This window comes from Urocitellus parryii, chromosome 2, assembly GCF_045843805.1.
Source record: "Urocitellus parryii isolate mUroPar1 chromosome 2, mUroPar1.hap1, whole genome shotgun sequence".
Taxonomy (NCBI): Eukaryota; Metazoa; Chordata; class Mammalia; order Rodentia; family Sciuridae; genus Urocitellus; species Urocitellus parryii.
In genome coordinates this window covers 99,068,399-99,083,347 of record NC_135532.1, presented here as the reverse complement: position 1 = coordinate 99,083,347, position 14,949 = coordinate 99,068,399, and the positions used below count along the sequence as shown (strand labels likewise).

The 14,949-nt window shown below is 50.2% G+C and overlaps 1 protein-coding gene across 1 annotated transcript in view; it reads left to right on the top strand.

Moving 5' to 3' along the window:
• The first annotated feature begins 1,082 nt into the window (after positions 1-1,082).
• Ky (kyphoscoliosis peptidase) overlaps positions 1,083-14,949 on the top strand; it is a 45,207-nt gene continuing 31,340 nt past the window's right edge. The window contains exons 1-3 of the mRNA XM_026383799.2: positions 1,083-1,332; positions 4,300-4,362; positions 8,270-8,332. Of these exons, the coding sequence (XP_026239584.1) occupies positions 1,197-1,332; positions 4,300-4,362; positions 8,270-8,332 (262 nt within the window). The 5' untranslated portion in view covers positions 1,083-1,196. The remainder of the gene's footprint in view (positions 1,333-4,299; positions 4,363-8,269; positions 8,333-14,949) is intronic.

Here is a 14,949-nt window from a genome sequence, read left to right as displayed (position 1 = left end):
CAAGATCACATGGCCAGCAAGTGGTGGAGCCGGTACTGGAACACAGCCGCCCAATACTGGCAGTTCTAAGGAGAGGGTGGAAGCTCCTGGGCCGATCTGCAAAGCAGGTCAGTATAGTCTGACGTTAGAAGGGGTTCCAGAGGAAAGCCCTCCATGTGGACAGCATTTACTCATGGTGGAAATTCAAATTAGGGAACTGTCCTCTACCCCGTCGGCCTGCAGTGCCAAAGGCGACCAGGCAGATGCCCATGTAAACACTCCTTAGACCCACAGCCAAGAGCCCTGCTGCTGTTGGCTGGGCAAGCTAGACCAGCTAAAAATAGAGGGTTCTCAGGTCCAGCTCCCTGACAGCAGCAGGCAGCCCCCTGTGCCCCAGCCTCCTCCCTCCCTCCCTCCTCCTTTCCCCTGAGAGCAGGAGTCAGTCTTCTAGAAGGAACAGAGATTTTACCACTTCCATTTCAGGCTAAAGAAGATAGTTAGCCTGATGTCCAGTGGACACAATTTTAGTTCTGGACTAGCCATAATGCGGAGGTTGTGACCCCAACACCCACCCAACTCCCTCCTATAGAGAAAGCTGCCAACCTCCAAAACCCACCCAAAAAAATGAATGAGGCCAAGGCCAAAACCTGACCAGTTTCGGCACAACTTGCAGTTTATTCGGGAACCCCCTTGCTATCTTTCCTTCCTTGAACTAACTCTCAATGTTGATGGCACTGTGCCATTTCGGCATTGGCCAGTGACTTTTCTCAGGAGGTCCCTTTTGGGACCCCCTACCCCTAAGTTCCCGGAGATGGTGGGGATGAGACAGCAGCCAGCCACAGGGGAGAACAGTCCCGCAGCCCAGGATCAGCGCTTCAAGCACAGGGGGCGAGAGGCCAGGGACACCAGGAGGGACTCTCTGGAACCCGCGGCCTCTGCAGACCACAGCCTGGGTGCAGGTCAGGGCTAGGCTTGGGGATTTCCTTTCAAAGGTGACTTAGAGCCGCTTCATTAGGATAGCGCCCTCCCGGGCGGGTCCTAATAGTGTGTTTGGCAGAGTCAGCGAAACGCGGCGCCCAGTGCCTCTGGCGGCGGGGGAGCGCCCTCTCCCGCGCCCTGTCCTCTCCCGCGCCAGGCAGCGGTGCGCACGGGGCCATTTGCAAAGCAGGCAGCCTCGCGAGCAGCCGCGGCGCGCCGGCCCGGAGGGAGGTGGCACCATGGAGCTGAAGAAGGACAGCAACGCCGTGTCCATCGACATGCTGCTGATCGTGCACTCGGAGAAGCGGCGCGCCGCACAGGGCGCGCACATGGACTCGCAGGCGGACCCGGGCGCGCTGCTGCAGCGCCGAGGAGGTAAAGCGCGCCCGGCCCGGGTCCCTCGGCCCCTTGGCACCTCGGCCTCCACGCCCCAGGGCCCGCCCGCCGAGGGAAGTCTCATATGCCCCCGAAAGAAGTCAGCAAGCCGGGTCCTCTTCCCCTACAGCTGCCTGTGCCTCCACGCCTTAGCACCGGCGTCCCGTGGCAACGCGTAGCTGGGTGGTTGTCCTAGCTTGACTCCCAGTGTGGGCCTCTGGGTGCTTCGGTCACCCGGGAGCCTGTTTCCTCGGAACCACTCCCCGAAGGGTGCAGATCAGGGTTGGAGGATGCCCTGGAGAAAGGGGGCCAGAGCCTCGGGCTGACTCATGTGTGGCAGAGGCCTGCTGCCCCATGTAGCACACTGCGGGGCACGAGGGACCCAAGGGGCATCTGTGTACTGAGCCAGATTCTGAGACGAGGAGCTCCCTAGGTAGCCTTGCACAACTTATAACCTCAGTTTTCCCTTCTTCAGTCTCATTCCCAGCCTCCTACAGATAGAAAGAGCACAGGCTTGGGTGGGATGGTTCTGCTCTCTCAGCTTGAACTTGTCCATCAATGTTACTTGTTCTACAGACTTTCTGGGGAAGTGAAAAGTGGTCAAATAAAGTAACTGGTTATAGAGCGATTGTGGAAGGGGACCCTGGCCTCAACTCAGAAGCATTGTGAATAGAGTATAAATGGTTAATAATGGAGGTTAAATAAGGCCCTGAGAACCATGGGAACCTAAGGGTCCTGGTCTCCCAGGCTGGTGTGGGGTTGCATGTCTGTCCTAAAGACTCTGACACCGAAGGACAGTACACCAGGTCTTTAGGAGTGATGTTTGATAGCCCTTATGAGGAAATGATTTCTCCCTCCTCACCCCCCAACTTCCCCTCCAGTTCTGGAGCTCCTTGGAGCTGGCTGACACTCTGCCCCTGGCTCTTCTGTCCCCAAAGTCCCAATGGACATTGACCAGCCACCCTCCACCTATCCCATTAAAGCACCAATTCTGTGAATGGTCTTGTCCCACAAGCCACCCAGGCTGGAGAGGTCTTGGTGAAGCAGTCCAGGGAAAGAAATAGACACTGGAGGGCTGAGAACGTCGACAGGTGCTCCAGTCTTGGGAGGATATGGGGGTCAGGAGTTGTATAAGTTAGTTGGTTCTCTAGTTCTCAGAGCAGATCCTGGGAGAAAGGGAAATAAATGGCCCACAGGGTATCTGTAAGTAGGAAATCAGCAGAGGTCATCAGCTTCATGAAAGACAGGAGACTGCTCCTACTACATGCCCTGCAATCCAGACCTCCCCCCGTGTGTGTGTGTGCTGGAGGAAGTCCCATTCCAAGTCACCTCATGAGTTCCCACATCTTCACCCCTCTGATCATGTCTGTCCTAAAGTCTCTGACACCAGAGGAGGCCAAAGCACACAAAGAAGCAGGAAATGCCAGGCAGGGACACCTCTCTGAAAGGTACCTGGAATATAGCACAGCTCCCCATGACTCTAGACCATCACATTTTGCACTCATGACCATGACTCGGGGAGGAAAGCACCCCTGCTTGATAGGAGCTGATAGATTTCTACAAATATTTTCCCAATGGAGGTTTCTCAAAGATACTATGACAGTGGAGAAAACTGTCACTCATTAACAACCAGACAGTTCTGCTCTAGAATGGAAAAAAAGGAAAGAACAAGCCTTCAATAATACCTGCCAGGCGGTGATGTTCAGGAGACCCCAGGCCAAGTCAGTTTGCAGGCCCGCTCCTTGAGCTGCAGCCCCAAGGGATGAAAACACCAAGCAAAACTAGCTTGCCCAAGGCCTCTTATGATTACACAAAATCCCAAACAAACACCGGCCACTTTCAGGTGTCTCCTCTACATGACCGTTTCCCCACTGGGGAATGGCTCTTCCTCACCTCTGCAAATAAGGGCCTGAGCCCCATATCAGAAGAGTGAAGCTCAGTTACTGCCACAATTCAGACACTGGGTGGCCTTGTGGCAGAAAGGAGTCAGAGGGCAAGACAGCCAGGAGAGCGCAGATAGGCTAGTCGCAAGGGCTTTGGGCTGCAAAGCCAGTGGATGCTCTCTCCTTTCTTCTCTGGCTCTAACATCTTCCCAGTTATTCCCTTAGAGCAGAACTTCTCACAAAGCTTGCTTTGGCGGGGAGAGCTCATATATACCTGCGGCAGTAGAGGAGGTAGCCTGTAGCTGCCTGCACCAAGTCTGGAAGAGCTATATGCCTAGATTTTTATCCCGGAAGTTTATGTGACTCATGCATTCCATTCCACTAGTACATCAGTGGGAGTTCCAAATGGTATTTGGAGGACTTCACAAAAAAGAAGGGGACTAAGGTGGAACTGGGGGCTTGTGAGTGATTGCAAGTTTGGAGAGTTAGACTCGAAACTGAGCTTCCAGGAACTGTGCCACAAAGTGTGCTACAGAGCTGATCTGCAGAGGGAACTTCTGCAGCCACCAAGGTGCACTGGACTTTTCTTCCATGCCAGGATCTCACTTTGATTGCAGGAGCTCCCACTGCCAGAACATATGTCAGTTTTGTGCCAGGAACTTGACCTTGCAGCTACCACTTCCAGCTGCTGTCAGAAGTCTTCCCTTCCCTTCCCCATTGCATCAGCAGCAGAGTCTGACTCAGGTACATCTGATTGAACCTAGGCCACACAGGTCCATGCTCTAGCTGTAAGGGAAGCTGGGAGAGCAAGCTACTGTCACTTTCCATTCCCATAGAGGGGTGGGCATGCCTATCTCTATGACAATTCTATCTTAACGTGTTTTTTTTAAATGTTTTTGAATTTTGAGGGTTGCCTTCTTTTCCTCAAATACATCTCATTTGAGGACAGCCTCCCTTGGATCCCAAAAGAATCAACTTCCACCAGCCCCACTTTAACACAAATAAGTCTGCACTTAGTACATGCTCGCTTGCCTGCGCCTCCCTCTGCAGAGAACCTCACTCCAGTGTCCTTGTTATTTCACAGGATTCCAAGGTGTTGGAAACGGAATCCGGAAATGGCAGAAATTAGAAGGAAATGAACTTTATGGTAAATTCTCCTTTCCTTTCTGTTTTCTTTTCAACCTCTGCAATCTAATACATTGAAAAATAGCTGGAAGGGTTGGGTTTCATTCATTTGAAGACTGGCTCTAGACATCTAACCTCTGAGCAAAGAATGGCTGCTTGTGATTCAGCCAGGCCTCTAGGGCTGCTGTGAACCTGGAAAGTTTTCCCTGGCATCAGGGCCTCTGCTCTCCTGGAGGCTGGAGCTGGGGAGCAATGCCATGAACTTGAGCATCCATTTGTTTGCTGGCTAAGCAATAAGGGAAGACTTGGCCTCCCTTGGGGTGATGAGGTTTGATTGTGTTCCCACAGAAGGTTGGTCTGCACATGTCACAAGGCTATCCATTTATTTATTAATTTATTTTCTGAACGGAGGGGATGGTGGCCTGCCTTAGGCCATTGATGCCTGGGGAGGCACTAGTCAAGGAATCTGTTTATAACTCCCTACTGGCCTGCAGGCCTGGGACCCAGAATACAATAAGAAGTCAGTTTCCAAAGCCTCTCTCTCTCTCTCTCTCTCTCTGGTACCAGACATCTCTCCACCCTGAAAACTCAGCATCCCTCTGGAAGTGGTTTGGATGGGCTGATTATAATGAGCCCTGTTCTTGCCTTTCAGGGATTCATAATCCCAGGCTTCAGGGACAAACATCGGTGACAGTACATGGGATGATACATGAGAATTCTAATAGGAATCAGACCTGCACTCCCAGAGCCCCCCTATGGAACTCCATCAGACCCCAGCTGTGTGAGCCCTGGAATCAGATAATGGGCTTATCATATGCCAGTCTAAAAAAAACCACCCTTCGTGACCCTTCCCAAATGGGCAAATAGGACTGCAATTGAGTAAAACCACATAAAGATGCTCTGTCATCCTTCTTACAGTAACAAAAGGAAAGGATGGGGTTTCAAAAGTAAGTTCATTCATTCATTTCCTCCACAAATATCTTTAGTGTCAGGTAAAGTTTCAAATGTTGGAGAAGAAAACAGTGATCAAGGCAGTCCAGAAACCCTGTCTTTGTAGGACTACATTAAAATTATAATCATAATACCATTCATTGCTGTAGAATCTCAAAATCATGGTGGTGAAGTGTCTTCCTGTTCCCCCTGCGCAGCCCATGGTTAGAAGTCATCCTCAGGACATGCCTGCTCCTCACCAGGGAGACCACCCCTCTGCGTCCTGGCTCTTGGGCATGCATGAGTGCAAAGGCTTTCTTTACTTTGTTCCTGGGACCATCAGGCAGTAGACATGCCAGCTTTTGCTCTAGCAGACACCATAGCTAGTTATGGGCTAGTGAGAATTATAATCAGGACCAGACCTCCGGAGACCTGTCAGCCTCAGAAGTGGCCTGCAGGGCGTGCGTGCTGGGCAGTGTATGAGTGGGCAAGTGGGCAAAGTAAGCCACAGGTGGGTGCAAAGAGACACAGCATCCTTGTTTACTGCAGTTCTCTCTGACCTTGCCCGAGTTGTCTGACATTCATCTTAGGAAATCTCAGGAATGAATTGGAATATACTGAACTCCTGCTATTTTTTACCATCTTCCAGGGTCCTGATTTTGGGGAAAGTTAGTGGAAAATACAAAATAATGCAGTAACTATTTCAAGACTATTACAAGACTCTTGTAAAAGACAGGAAGTGGGGGCTGGGGCTGGGGCTGGGGATCAGCAGTAGCGCACTTGCCTGGCATGTGTGAGTCACTGGGTTCGATTCTCAGCACTGTGTATGAATAAATAAAATAAAGGTCCATCAACAACCCCCCCAAAAATTTTTTTTAAAGACAGGAAGTGGGTCTTAGTCCATAAAGAGGATGATTAAAATAGTTCTTGCAAAACCACCTTGAGAGCTGAGAGTTTGGAGTAAATGCAGAGCTGGGAAGGGACTCAACAGAGTCCTGGTTCCAGAAAAGATGATGGTTCTACCATTCCACCAATGCATGTAATTCAAAGTGAATTTTCATTTATTTTTCAAATGGCATGTTTGTAATAGGCCAAAATTAAAAGAGAAAGAAGAAGATGCCTTACTTCTTTCTGTGTTTCTAAATTCCAAGATCTGGGCTTCAGGTATTGAAGCTTATCTTTTCTCATACATGCCCTGGTGGAGCCCAAGACACCCATTCCTGGTGACCAGCAGGCCGCCCAGCCCTGGCAACTGGATACTTTCATCTCAGAAGGAAGCAGCTGATGGCCTGGGCTGGTAGAGTGTGCACCAATGAACATGGCATCGATCCAGAAGGGCACATTTTTCCCCCTGTTGCTGCCCTCTACACTCCTTGGACCTGGGTGTTGGCAGGTGTGGGGAGGGGGCCCTGGAGAACTCCAAACTTTTAGAAGCAGCAGGTGTTGGCACTGAGCCACACTGCCACCCATAGCTTGCCCAGTAACGGGCTTCCCCTGCTGTGATTGGCTGCTTTCCTTGGTCCTGGCCAAAGTCTGCCTAGCAGCACAGTATCCAATGCCCTACAACTAGAGGGAAACCAGTCATAGAGCCCTGACTATAAATACCGCACAGAAGCTATGCCAGCCAATCACCCTCCTTGAGGATTCCCTTCCCGGATCCTGTTTCCTCCTGGAGATGCAGCCAGCTGTGCCCACAAGAGGCAGCCTCCCTGTCCTGCCTGGTTCTGGCCTGGGGCTTCAAACCAACATGCCATATCACCCTGCATTGGCAGACACAGCCTAGCCTCGGCTAACTAACCCTGGCCTGGGGGCTTCAGGGGCCTGGTTCAGCTTATTCACCAGAGAAGACTGGAGCAGTCAGGCTTGTCCCAGGGAAGGTCCTTCCAGGTGGATCACAGGTCCTGACCAGCTCAGGGTCCCCTTTCCCATCCACCTCAACTGACTTCTGCTTGGGATCAGGCATGGGAAGCATCTGAGTGACCCATTTGGTTGAATGTACAAAAGGAGTCATTCAGATGGAATCTGTTCAGCTCAGTACCCTAGGGACAAACTAATTCCCAGACTGAGGCACTGGTTCCAGTGGTCACTCCCTGTGGCAGGCCTGCTGCAGGCCAGCCGGAGGCCAGAGGAAGAAGATGGCAGGACAGGGTGGTCGTGGTGGAACCTCCTACTGCCGTAGTCTGGCCCTTCCCCAGCTCCTCCTCTGCCCCCTGAAGCAGAGGTTCAAGGGCAGCTTCCGTAAGACCAAGGCACAGCCCCGGCAGCCAGTAGGTAGCAGGGATGAGGGAGAGGTCATACTGCTCATAGGAGGAGCAGGGAAGCCTGAAGATTCCCCTTTGATTGCCTATGGCAGGGCCTAGGCATCTCTCTGCAGTAGCCTGACCCTACTAGGCTCTAAGGACAAGTGGTTTTCAAAGGACAGAAATATCTATGGTGTATAGATAGTCCTGTGATGTTTATGAAACTGAATCAAACCGCACATTGTCCCCACTCCAAGGCTGGCATAGGGACAGCTGCCCCTTGTTCTCCTAACAGAGAGGTGGAAAGCTAAGATTTAGGAAACTTGGTGTTCAAGTTCCAAGTCAGAACCTCCCATATGTGGAGATCACATGAGGTCTTCATGCATATGAGAGTGCGTGGTGACACCTGTCAGTGTTGTGTTATGGCTAATGTTGTGTTATGGCTCCACAACATTAGGGGTATCACCAGCATGGTCCTGTGAGCCCCAGCCTGCGCTGGCTCCTGCTGGCAGGTGGAAGGGGCTTGTGCACATGGGCTCCAGGCATTTGTCTCCAAATTCAGGTGCATCTCTGTGCTGGTTCACAGGTGGTGTGCACACTATGGGGGTGTCCACGGGAGTGTGCATATGAATGGGCCAGGCCTGTGGATGTGCTCAAGCCTGCCTTTCTTGCAGATGCACACAGCTCCCTGCTCTGCCCAGGGAAAATTCCACTGTGTTCCCAGTGGTCACTGCAGGCCTCTCTGTCTTCCTTAAATAGGAAACCTGGCAGAGAAGCAGCACCCTCAGCAGCCCCAGGTCATCACTTCCTACGACAACCAAGGTAAGTGACTTGCTCGCTAGTGGTGACCTCTCCTGTGACTGTCCCTCTGGTTCTGCTGCCCCAGCCAGAGACAGACCCGGATGTGGAGCTCAGACCTTGGAGAGCAGCTCCTCTCTGCACCCATGGAGGTTGGAGCAAGCACCCTTGTCCTCTCCTGGCATCCCAGAGGAAGCCCTGGGAGGTTTCATGGTCTGTGTCTGCCCTTCATCAAAGGTCAAAAAATAAAGTCCTGCTGGGCACAGTGGCCCACACCTGTAATCCCAGCAGCTCTGGAGACTGAGACAGGAGGATCGCGAGTTCAAAGCTAGCCTCAGCAAAAAGCGAGCCGCTAAACAACTCAGTGAGACCCTGTCTCTAAATTAAAAATACAAAAAATAGGACAGGGGATGTGGCTCAGTGGTCTAGTGCCCCTGAGTTCAATCCCTGGTACCTCTGCCCAAAATAAAGTCCTTGTGGCACCAAACCCCATCATCATCATCACCACCATCATCGCCATCACTATAACTAACCTTTATTGAGTGCTAACCCTGTGCCAGGCTCTCTGCCAAGCCATTTCCATATTTATTCTCACGGACATTAAGCTTCTCAGTAATTCTATTTGATAGGTGCTCTCACGGTCCTCATTTTACAGATGGGTAAACTGAGGCTTGGAAAGGCTGTCATATATCCAAGATCACACAGTCAGCAGGAATCAGAGTCGGCACTTTGATCGTTTGCCCTCTACCCCTCAGCAAGGTCTCAGCTGTTACCGGGCTCAGCTTCTGCAATTCCCCTGGAAACCGGTCTCCCCCTGCTGGCTGATGGTGTCCAAGCCCTTCTCTGGCCTGAGTCAGTGGCTCCTTGGCCTCTTCTGAAACTGAGCCTGCCAAGAGCTTTCCACCTAGTGCCAAGATGGAGTGATAGGGCCCTTTCTTGAGAATCCTTACTTTTCCAGGACAGGTTCATGGCAGCTCAGGAATGGCAGGCAACAGCATCACCAGGCTGATTCTGCAATCAGCTGGATCTGGACAGGATAGAGATAGGAGGTCATGGCTGGAGGTGAGGACTGACCAGAGACCCCCCACACCCACCATGGTTAACAGCTCTTCAGTAGAGTCTCATGACCTGATGTCGGAGGACCCTCAAAGGCTCAACCCAAAGAGTTTGTCACCAGGGCCTTGAAACCCTAACCTGCAAGGAAATCATCTGATGACATCCAGGGGAGGATAGCGGTACCCCCTCCCTTCTGAAACAGGAAGCCTCTGGAAACCCAAGAGCCCTCTGGGAATTGCTCTCTGAAATGTAGGCCTTCTCAACATCTTCACAGAAAGGCGCTGGCAGGTAGTGAGCAAGGGCCAGTCAACTCAGGTCACCAGCATGAGAGCAGGAGGGAGCCAGCTGTCTTTGCATTCTGTGTTTTATGCTAGAATTCCTGGGACTACAGCCCAGGATAGACACTAGAGCCCAGTTAGTGGGCCCAGCAAGACCTGCCACCTGCCCTGACCACCATGTGGACAAGCCCGGGCCCTGCTGTTTCTCTGAAATGAACTTAACTGCACGTGGCTCATGAGCTACCCTGCTAGAAAGAGAATAGACTAGCTGGCCACTGGTGTCACTTAGCCACACAGATAGAGGTTCCCGGTCTTGTGCATCCAACATCTTGCGAGGAAGGGAGGACAATCCTAACAAGTGAAACTCAGTGAGGCAGGGGAGGCCGAAGCAGAAAAGATGATGGGGTGCAGGGGACCTGCTAGCAAATTTCCATCAACTTGGTGGCTTTCACAATTCAAAAATACTGACACTTCTGGAGTGGAAATCTAAAATCAGCTGCCCTGGGCTTTTGGAGGCTCTGCGGAGGAAGTCATTCCTGGCCTCTTCCTGCCCCTGAAGCTGTTGGTGCTCTTGACTTGTGGTTAGTATTCCAGTCTCTGCTTTCATTACCACCTACCTTTTCTCCCCATGAGCAGTTGAGTCTCCCCATCTCCCTCTTATAAGGATATATATGGTTGCATTTAGGGCCCAGTGGCAACCAGGATAATCTCCCTGTCTGCATTTAAGAGTATCTGTAAAGTTCGCTTGCCATAGAAAGCAACTTTCACAGCTTCCACAGATCCCTGGCACGCTTGTCTGTAAAGGCCATAATTCATCCTACCATGAGGGATCAAAATAGAGTAGGTGAGAAAGGCCTCATTGAGAAGGTGACATTTGAACCAGGAAAGAGGGGAGGGAGCAAGCCATGAGGGCATCTGGGGAAGACCTTTCAGCAGAGGGAGCGATGGGGTGCAGAGGCCTGAGGCAGGATCCAGGGAGCAGGTGGCTGTGGCTGGAAGGAGAGGGAGGGGTATGGTTAGGGGAGGGAAGGAGAAAATGAGTCAGAGAGGATCTAGGGCAAGACCTGCAGGGCCTGGGGCTACCATAGGCATGCTGGCTTCTAATCTGAGTGTGTTAGAAATTATTGGATGGTTTGGGACATGACCGCTTCCAACATGTGGAGAATAAACTGAAGGGGCCAAGGTTGGAAGCGAGAAGACCCCCTAGGAGGCATGATCCTGTAGCAAGCTTTTCCTGTGGTCTGGATCCCAGATGTGAGTCAAGGACAGGACCTAAACAGTGGGGAAGATGAAGGGAGAGGAGATGCAGCGGGATGGGTTTAAGAAGAAACATGAAGAGTTCAGACTGGGTCCTGCTGAGGTTGCTGCCAGTCAGTGTTTCCCATGTTACTTTCTCCTTATCCAATGAGCCTTGAACTTCTTAAGCTCTGTTCTCTGGACTACCAGAAGCTCTATCTATCACAGTAAATACAGTGACTTACTATGTGCCAGACATCGAGCTGAGCGACTTTTATAACTCACCTCATTTAATCTTCACAACTACACTCTGGGGATGGGGTTGTCACCCCCATTTTACAAATGGGGAAACTGAGGTTCATAGAAGTTGAAATAACTTGCCCGAAGTAACACCGCTAGCAAAGCCAGACCCAGGAGCTGAACCATACCTGAACACTCCCAGAGCCAGTGGGCTTAACTAGTCCACCATGCCACTTCCTCCACAAAGGACAGAGACCAATATGGTGGCCATTTTGGATGCAGGACCTCCATCCCACTCCCAAAAAGAAACCCAAGATTTCATCCAGAGATGGCTGTTCAGAACTCTCAGGTCTTCATACCGATGGTCTTCAGAAGACGGATCTGTGATGCACATATGGAAGACAGGAGAGTGATCTGTAGGAGGAGGCCCTGTGACTTCAGGTCCAGCGGGTTATTTTGAGGAGTCAGTATTTCTTTCGGGCTCCTGTCCTTCCAGTCATCAGCTCTTAGCACCAAGCAAACACTCTTGGACCAGAAGGGGAGCAACCTTCATTGATCATGCAGGAGCTTGGGGACACTGCCACATTTGCAGACCTGGGACTTCCTTGTGGAGCTCCATTCTGCAGAAGGAGTCATGAATGTTCCTGTGTTTTCAAGGTCCATAGGAAACCAGGTGCGGTGGGGACTGTGAGAGAAACCTGTCATCTCACACATCAGCAGGGGCCCACACAAGTTCAGCCCTGAGCTATGGCACCCTGGGGTGTCCTCTCATACCAGAGCAGCTAATACGGAAAGGGGCCCTTCATGCTGCATCTGGTAATACCTATAGAGGTGGTGCTCTGTTGATGTTCCAAAGAACCGGACATTTCCTTGTCCCCACCTAGCATGCTGGGATGTTACAGCTCACCACTTCCTGACTACAGCACCCTGGGCAGGACCACAGCACACCTCTATTGAATACCTGCCCAGGGTCTGTTTAAGGTTGCTTTTACAACGACAAAAGCTTTAACTAAGGTTTTCCCAACCGTCAGCTAATACAGGAAAAATTTCCAAGGCAAATAATCCAGGTCGTAAGCATGGCAGCCTGTTACAGAAAGAGTTAATGAGACCTTAAGTAGGGGATGCAAAGTATCTAATGGCAATCCGGCAGCTCTGCTCACACATGTCTACTCATGCATGAGTGCACACTCACACACACACTCACACGCATGCACACACTCACATGCATCCACACACTCACATATCTGGCAATCTTTGTTAATTGATCAGAGCTCCAGGCAGCCACTTCCAATCAGTCAGAGCTAATGAACAACACGAAACCTGTTTGCCCTCCCTGCATTAGGTATTCTGAGCAAATTAGGCCTTTGCACACATCCTGATTGAAACCTGAAGATATCTGGAGAGGAGATGTCAGGCAGGAGAAGCATCCTGACTGGATAAAAGGCAGGCCCAAGGCGGTACACACTCACAGCTGAGCTTGTTTGCTCCTGTGTATCTCTACTTCTGAGAGGGTCAGAAAGGAAGACAAGCCAATGGGATTTGGGAAAATGGCCTGGGAGCCACCTCGTGGGGTTCGTGGGAAATAATCTCTAACATGCTTTTACTAAAATGGCCAGAGCTGCAGTTTCAAAAATGCTGACTGGGTGACAGCTAGTAGAGCAGGGGAAGGGTTCCCTGAGAGAGGTGGGACAGGCCACCTAGAGTCCCAGGAACATCTGATCTGAAGGGGATTCAGTTGCACTTAGAGCTGACTGTGAATATTATTCCACATGATGACTCTATAATTAGAGATTGATCGAGTTAACATTTTTTTTTCTTAAAAGAGATTCATTTGATACAGGAATGTCAAAGCCTACAAACCCTCAGTAGTTCATGCTTTTAGGAAGCTCGAAGCTCTCTAGTGAATGCTACCCACCCTGAGACCACATGCCCACCCCACCCCTGGTCCTGGAGCTTGAGAAACCTCCCGGAAGTGCCCTCAAGCACCAGTGAATGAAAGCAGGACTCACACTCCCCCAGAGCAGGGAGGCCAGAGATTTGCCCTTTTCTTCGAGGCAGTGATCAACAAGAGCACAGCTTTGGAGAAAAGTCAGGAAATGGGACTGAGGAGAATGTCGGACATTGACCCCTGTCCAAGAGGAAAGGGGAACTTCAGGAAGGAGAGAAGGGATTGGAAGTAGTGATGGGCAGAGCTTCTGGGCCAGGCCCTTGCTCCAAATGGGACTTTCACAACATTTTGTGTTTTAGCTCAATTGCACTTTGCCAGAGACATGGCTGAATAGGGAGTGGTTGGAAGGACCTGGCCACTATGAGAATTTTAGGAAGAGGTTTGTTATTGATCCTGATACCAACAAGTTGCCTATTTTCACAGCTCCTCGAAATTTACAGAGACTATTCCAATCCAGCATTTTTTCTGTATTTGATAAAATAATCCTGCATTAAATAGAGTTTCTTGTTGCAGGACTTCTCAGAGCATTCTGGTATGTGACCTGCAAGAGGGGAGAGAGGGGGCATGTTTCTCAATTCATCTTGCTCGAGGCATCTTTGGAGCCTTTTACCAACTGGCACCCACTTTGAAAAATATCTCAGAGTGTTTTGGATGGAGAAAGTGAATAGGCAAAGTAGAAGAGATCCCTGACTGTGTCCCCAGAGGAAGACACATAGGAAGAATTTGCCAGTGAAGGTGATAAAGGTGATGGCGCCTGATCCTATGACCAGAACTGAATTGTACCTTCAACTCTGAAACATTTCATGTCTTCATTATCAAATCACAAGGCTGATTTTCTTTGACACAATGCATGTGCTAGAAACTACACTTCAAAATGAATGTTAGTGCCGAGTGCAGAGGTGCATGCCATAATCCCGGGACTTGGGTATTACAAGTTCGAGGCCATCCTCAGTAATTTGGCAAGGGCCTAAGCAACTTAATGAGATCATGTCACCAAATAAAAAAATTAAAAGGGCTGGGAATATAGCTCAGTGGTAAAGTACCCCCGGGTTCAATCCCCAGTACCAAAAAAAAAAAAAAAGACAGAAAGAAAATGAATGTTAGTTAACCCTTTACAGCAATGCCTGTGAGACCACATGGTATCTTTTTTAATCGTTTTGGGAATTGCCCTGTTTGGCGTTGCAGAACTACCACAAGAAAATCAATCACATTCTTCTGCAGAAAATAACTGCAACATATTTAGCAGACAAAGGGTTATTTTTAAAACTCTAGTAAAATCAACAAGGAAAAAGTAATAAATCCATAGGGAACTAATCAATTCATAAAATAGGAATTTAAATGACAAATACAGGAAGACTACTCTAAAAATTAAAGAAATATATGAAACAATGCAGTATCATTGTTCACTGATAAAAGCTTAAAAGAATTAAAGCAAATGTCCGTCATCTATTTTTGCATTACACACCAGCACATAGCTCAGCTGCTGAAAACGGTGAGCATTTCCCAGGTTTGAAGCCTGCAGGTTGGCTGGACATTCTACTTGTCAGCTGGTTCTCAGCTGAGCCTGGCTCCTGGCTGAGCTTGCGCCTGTGTGTCATCAGCTGGTGGCTTGGCAGGAGGCCAGCTGTTCTCAACCTCACCTGAGAGGCTCTGCTGTGCTCCCTGTGGTCTCTCCTACCCAGCCTGGCACGTCCCCCGGGCAGTTGTGGCTGGGATTCCAAGAATGACAGCGAGGGCTGCAAAGTCTCTCGAGGGCTAAGCTCAGAACTTGTATAACATCACTTCTGCCACATGCGAATTGGCCAAATGAAGTCAGAAGGTCAGCCCAGATTCACAGGTTGGAACAAAAGATCTCTCATTGCAAAGAAGGACAAAGTATTGTG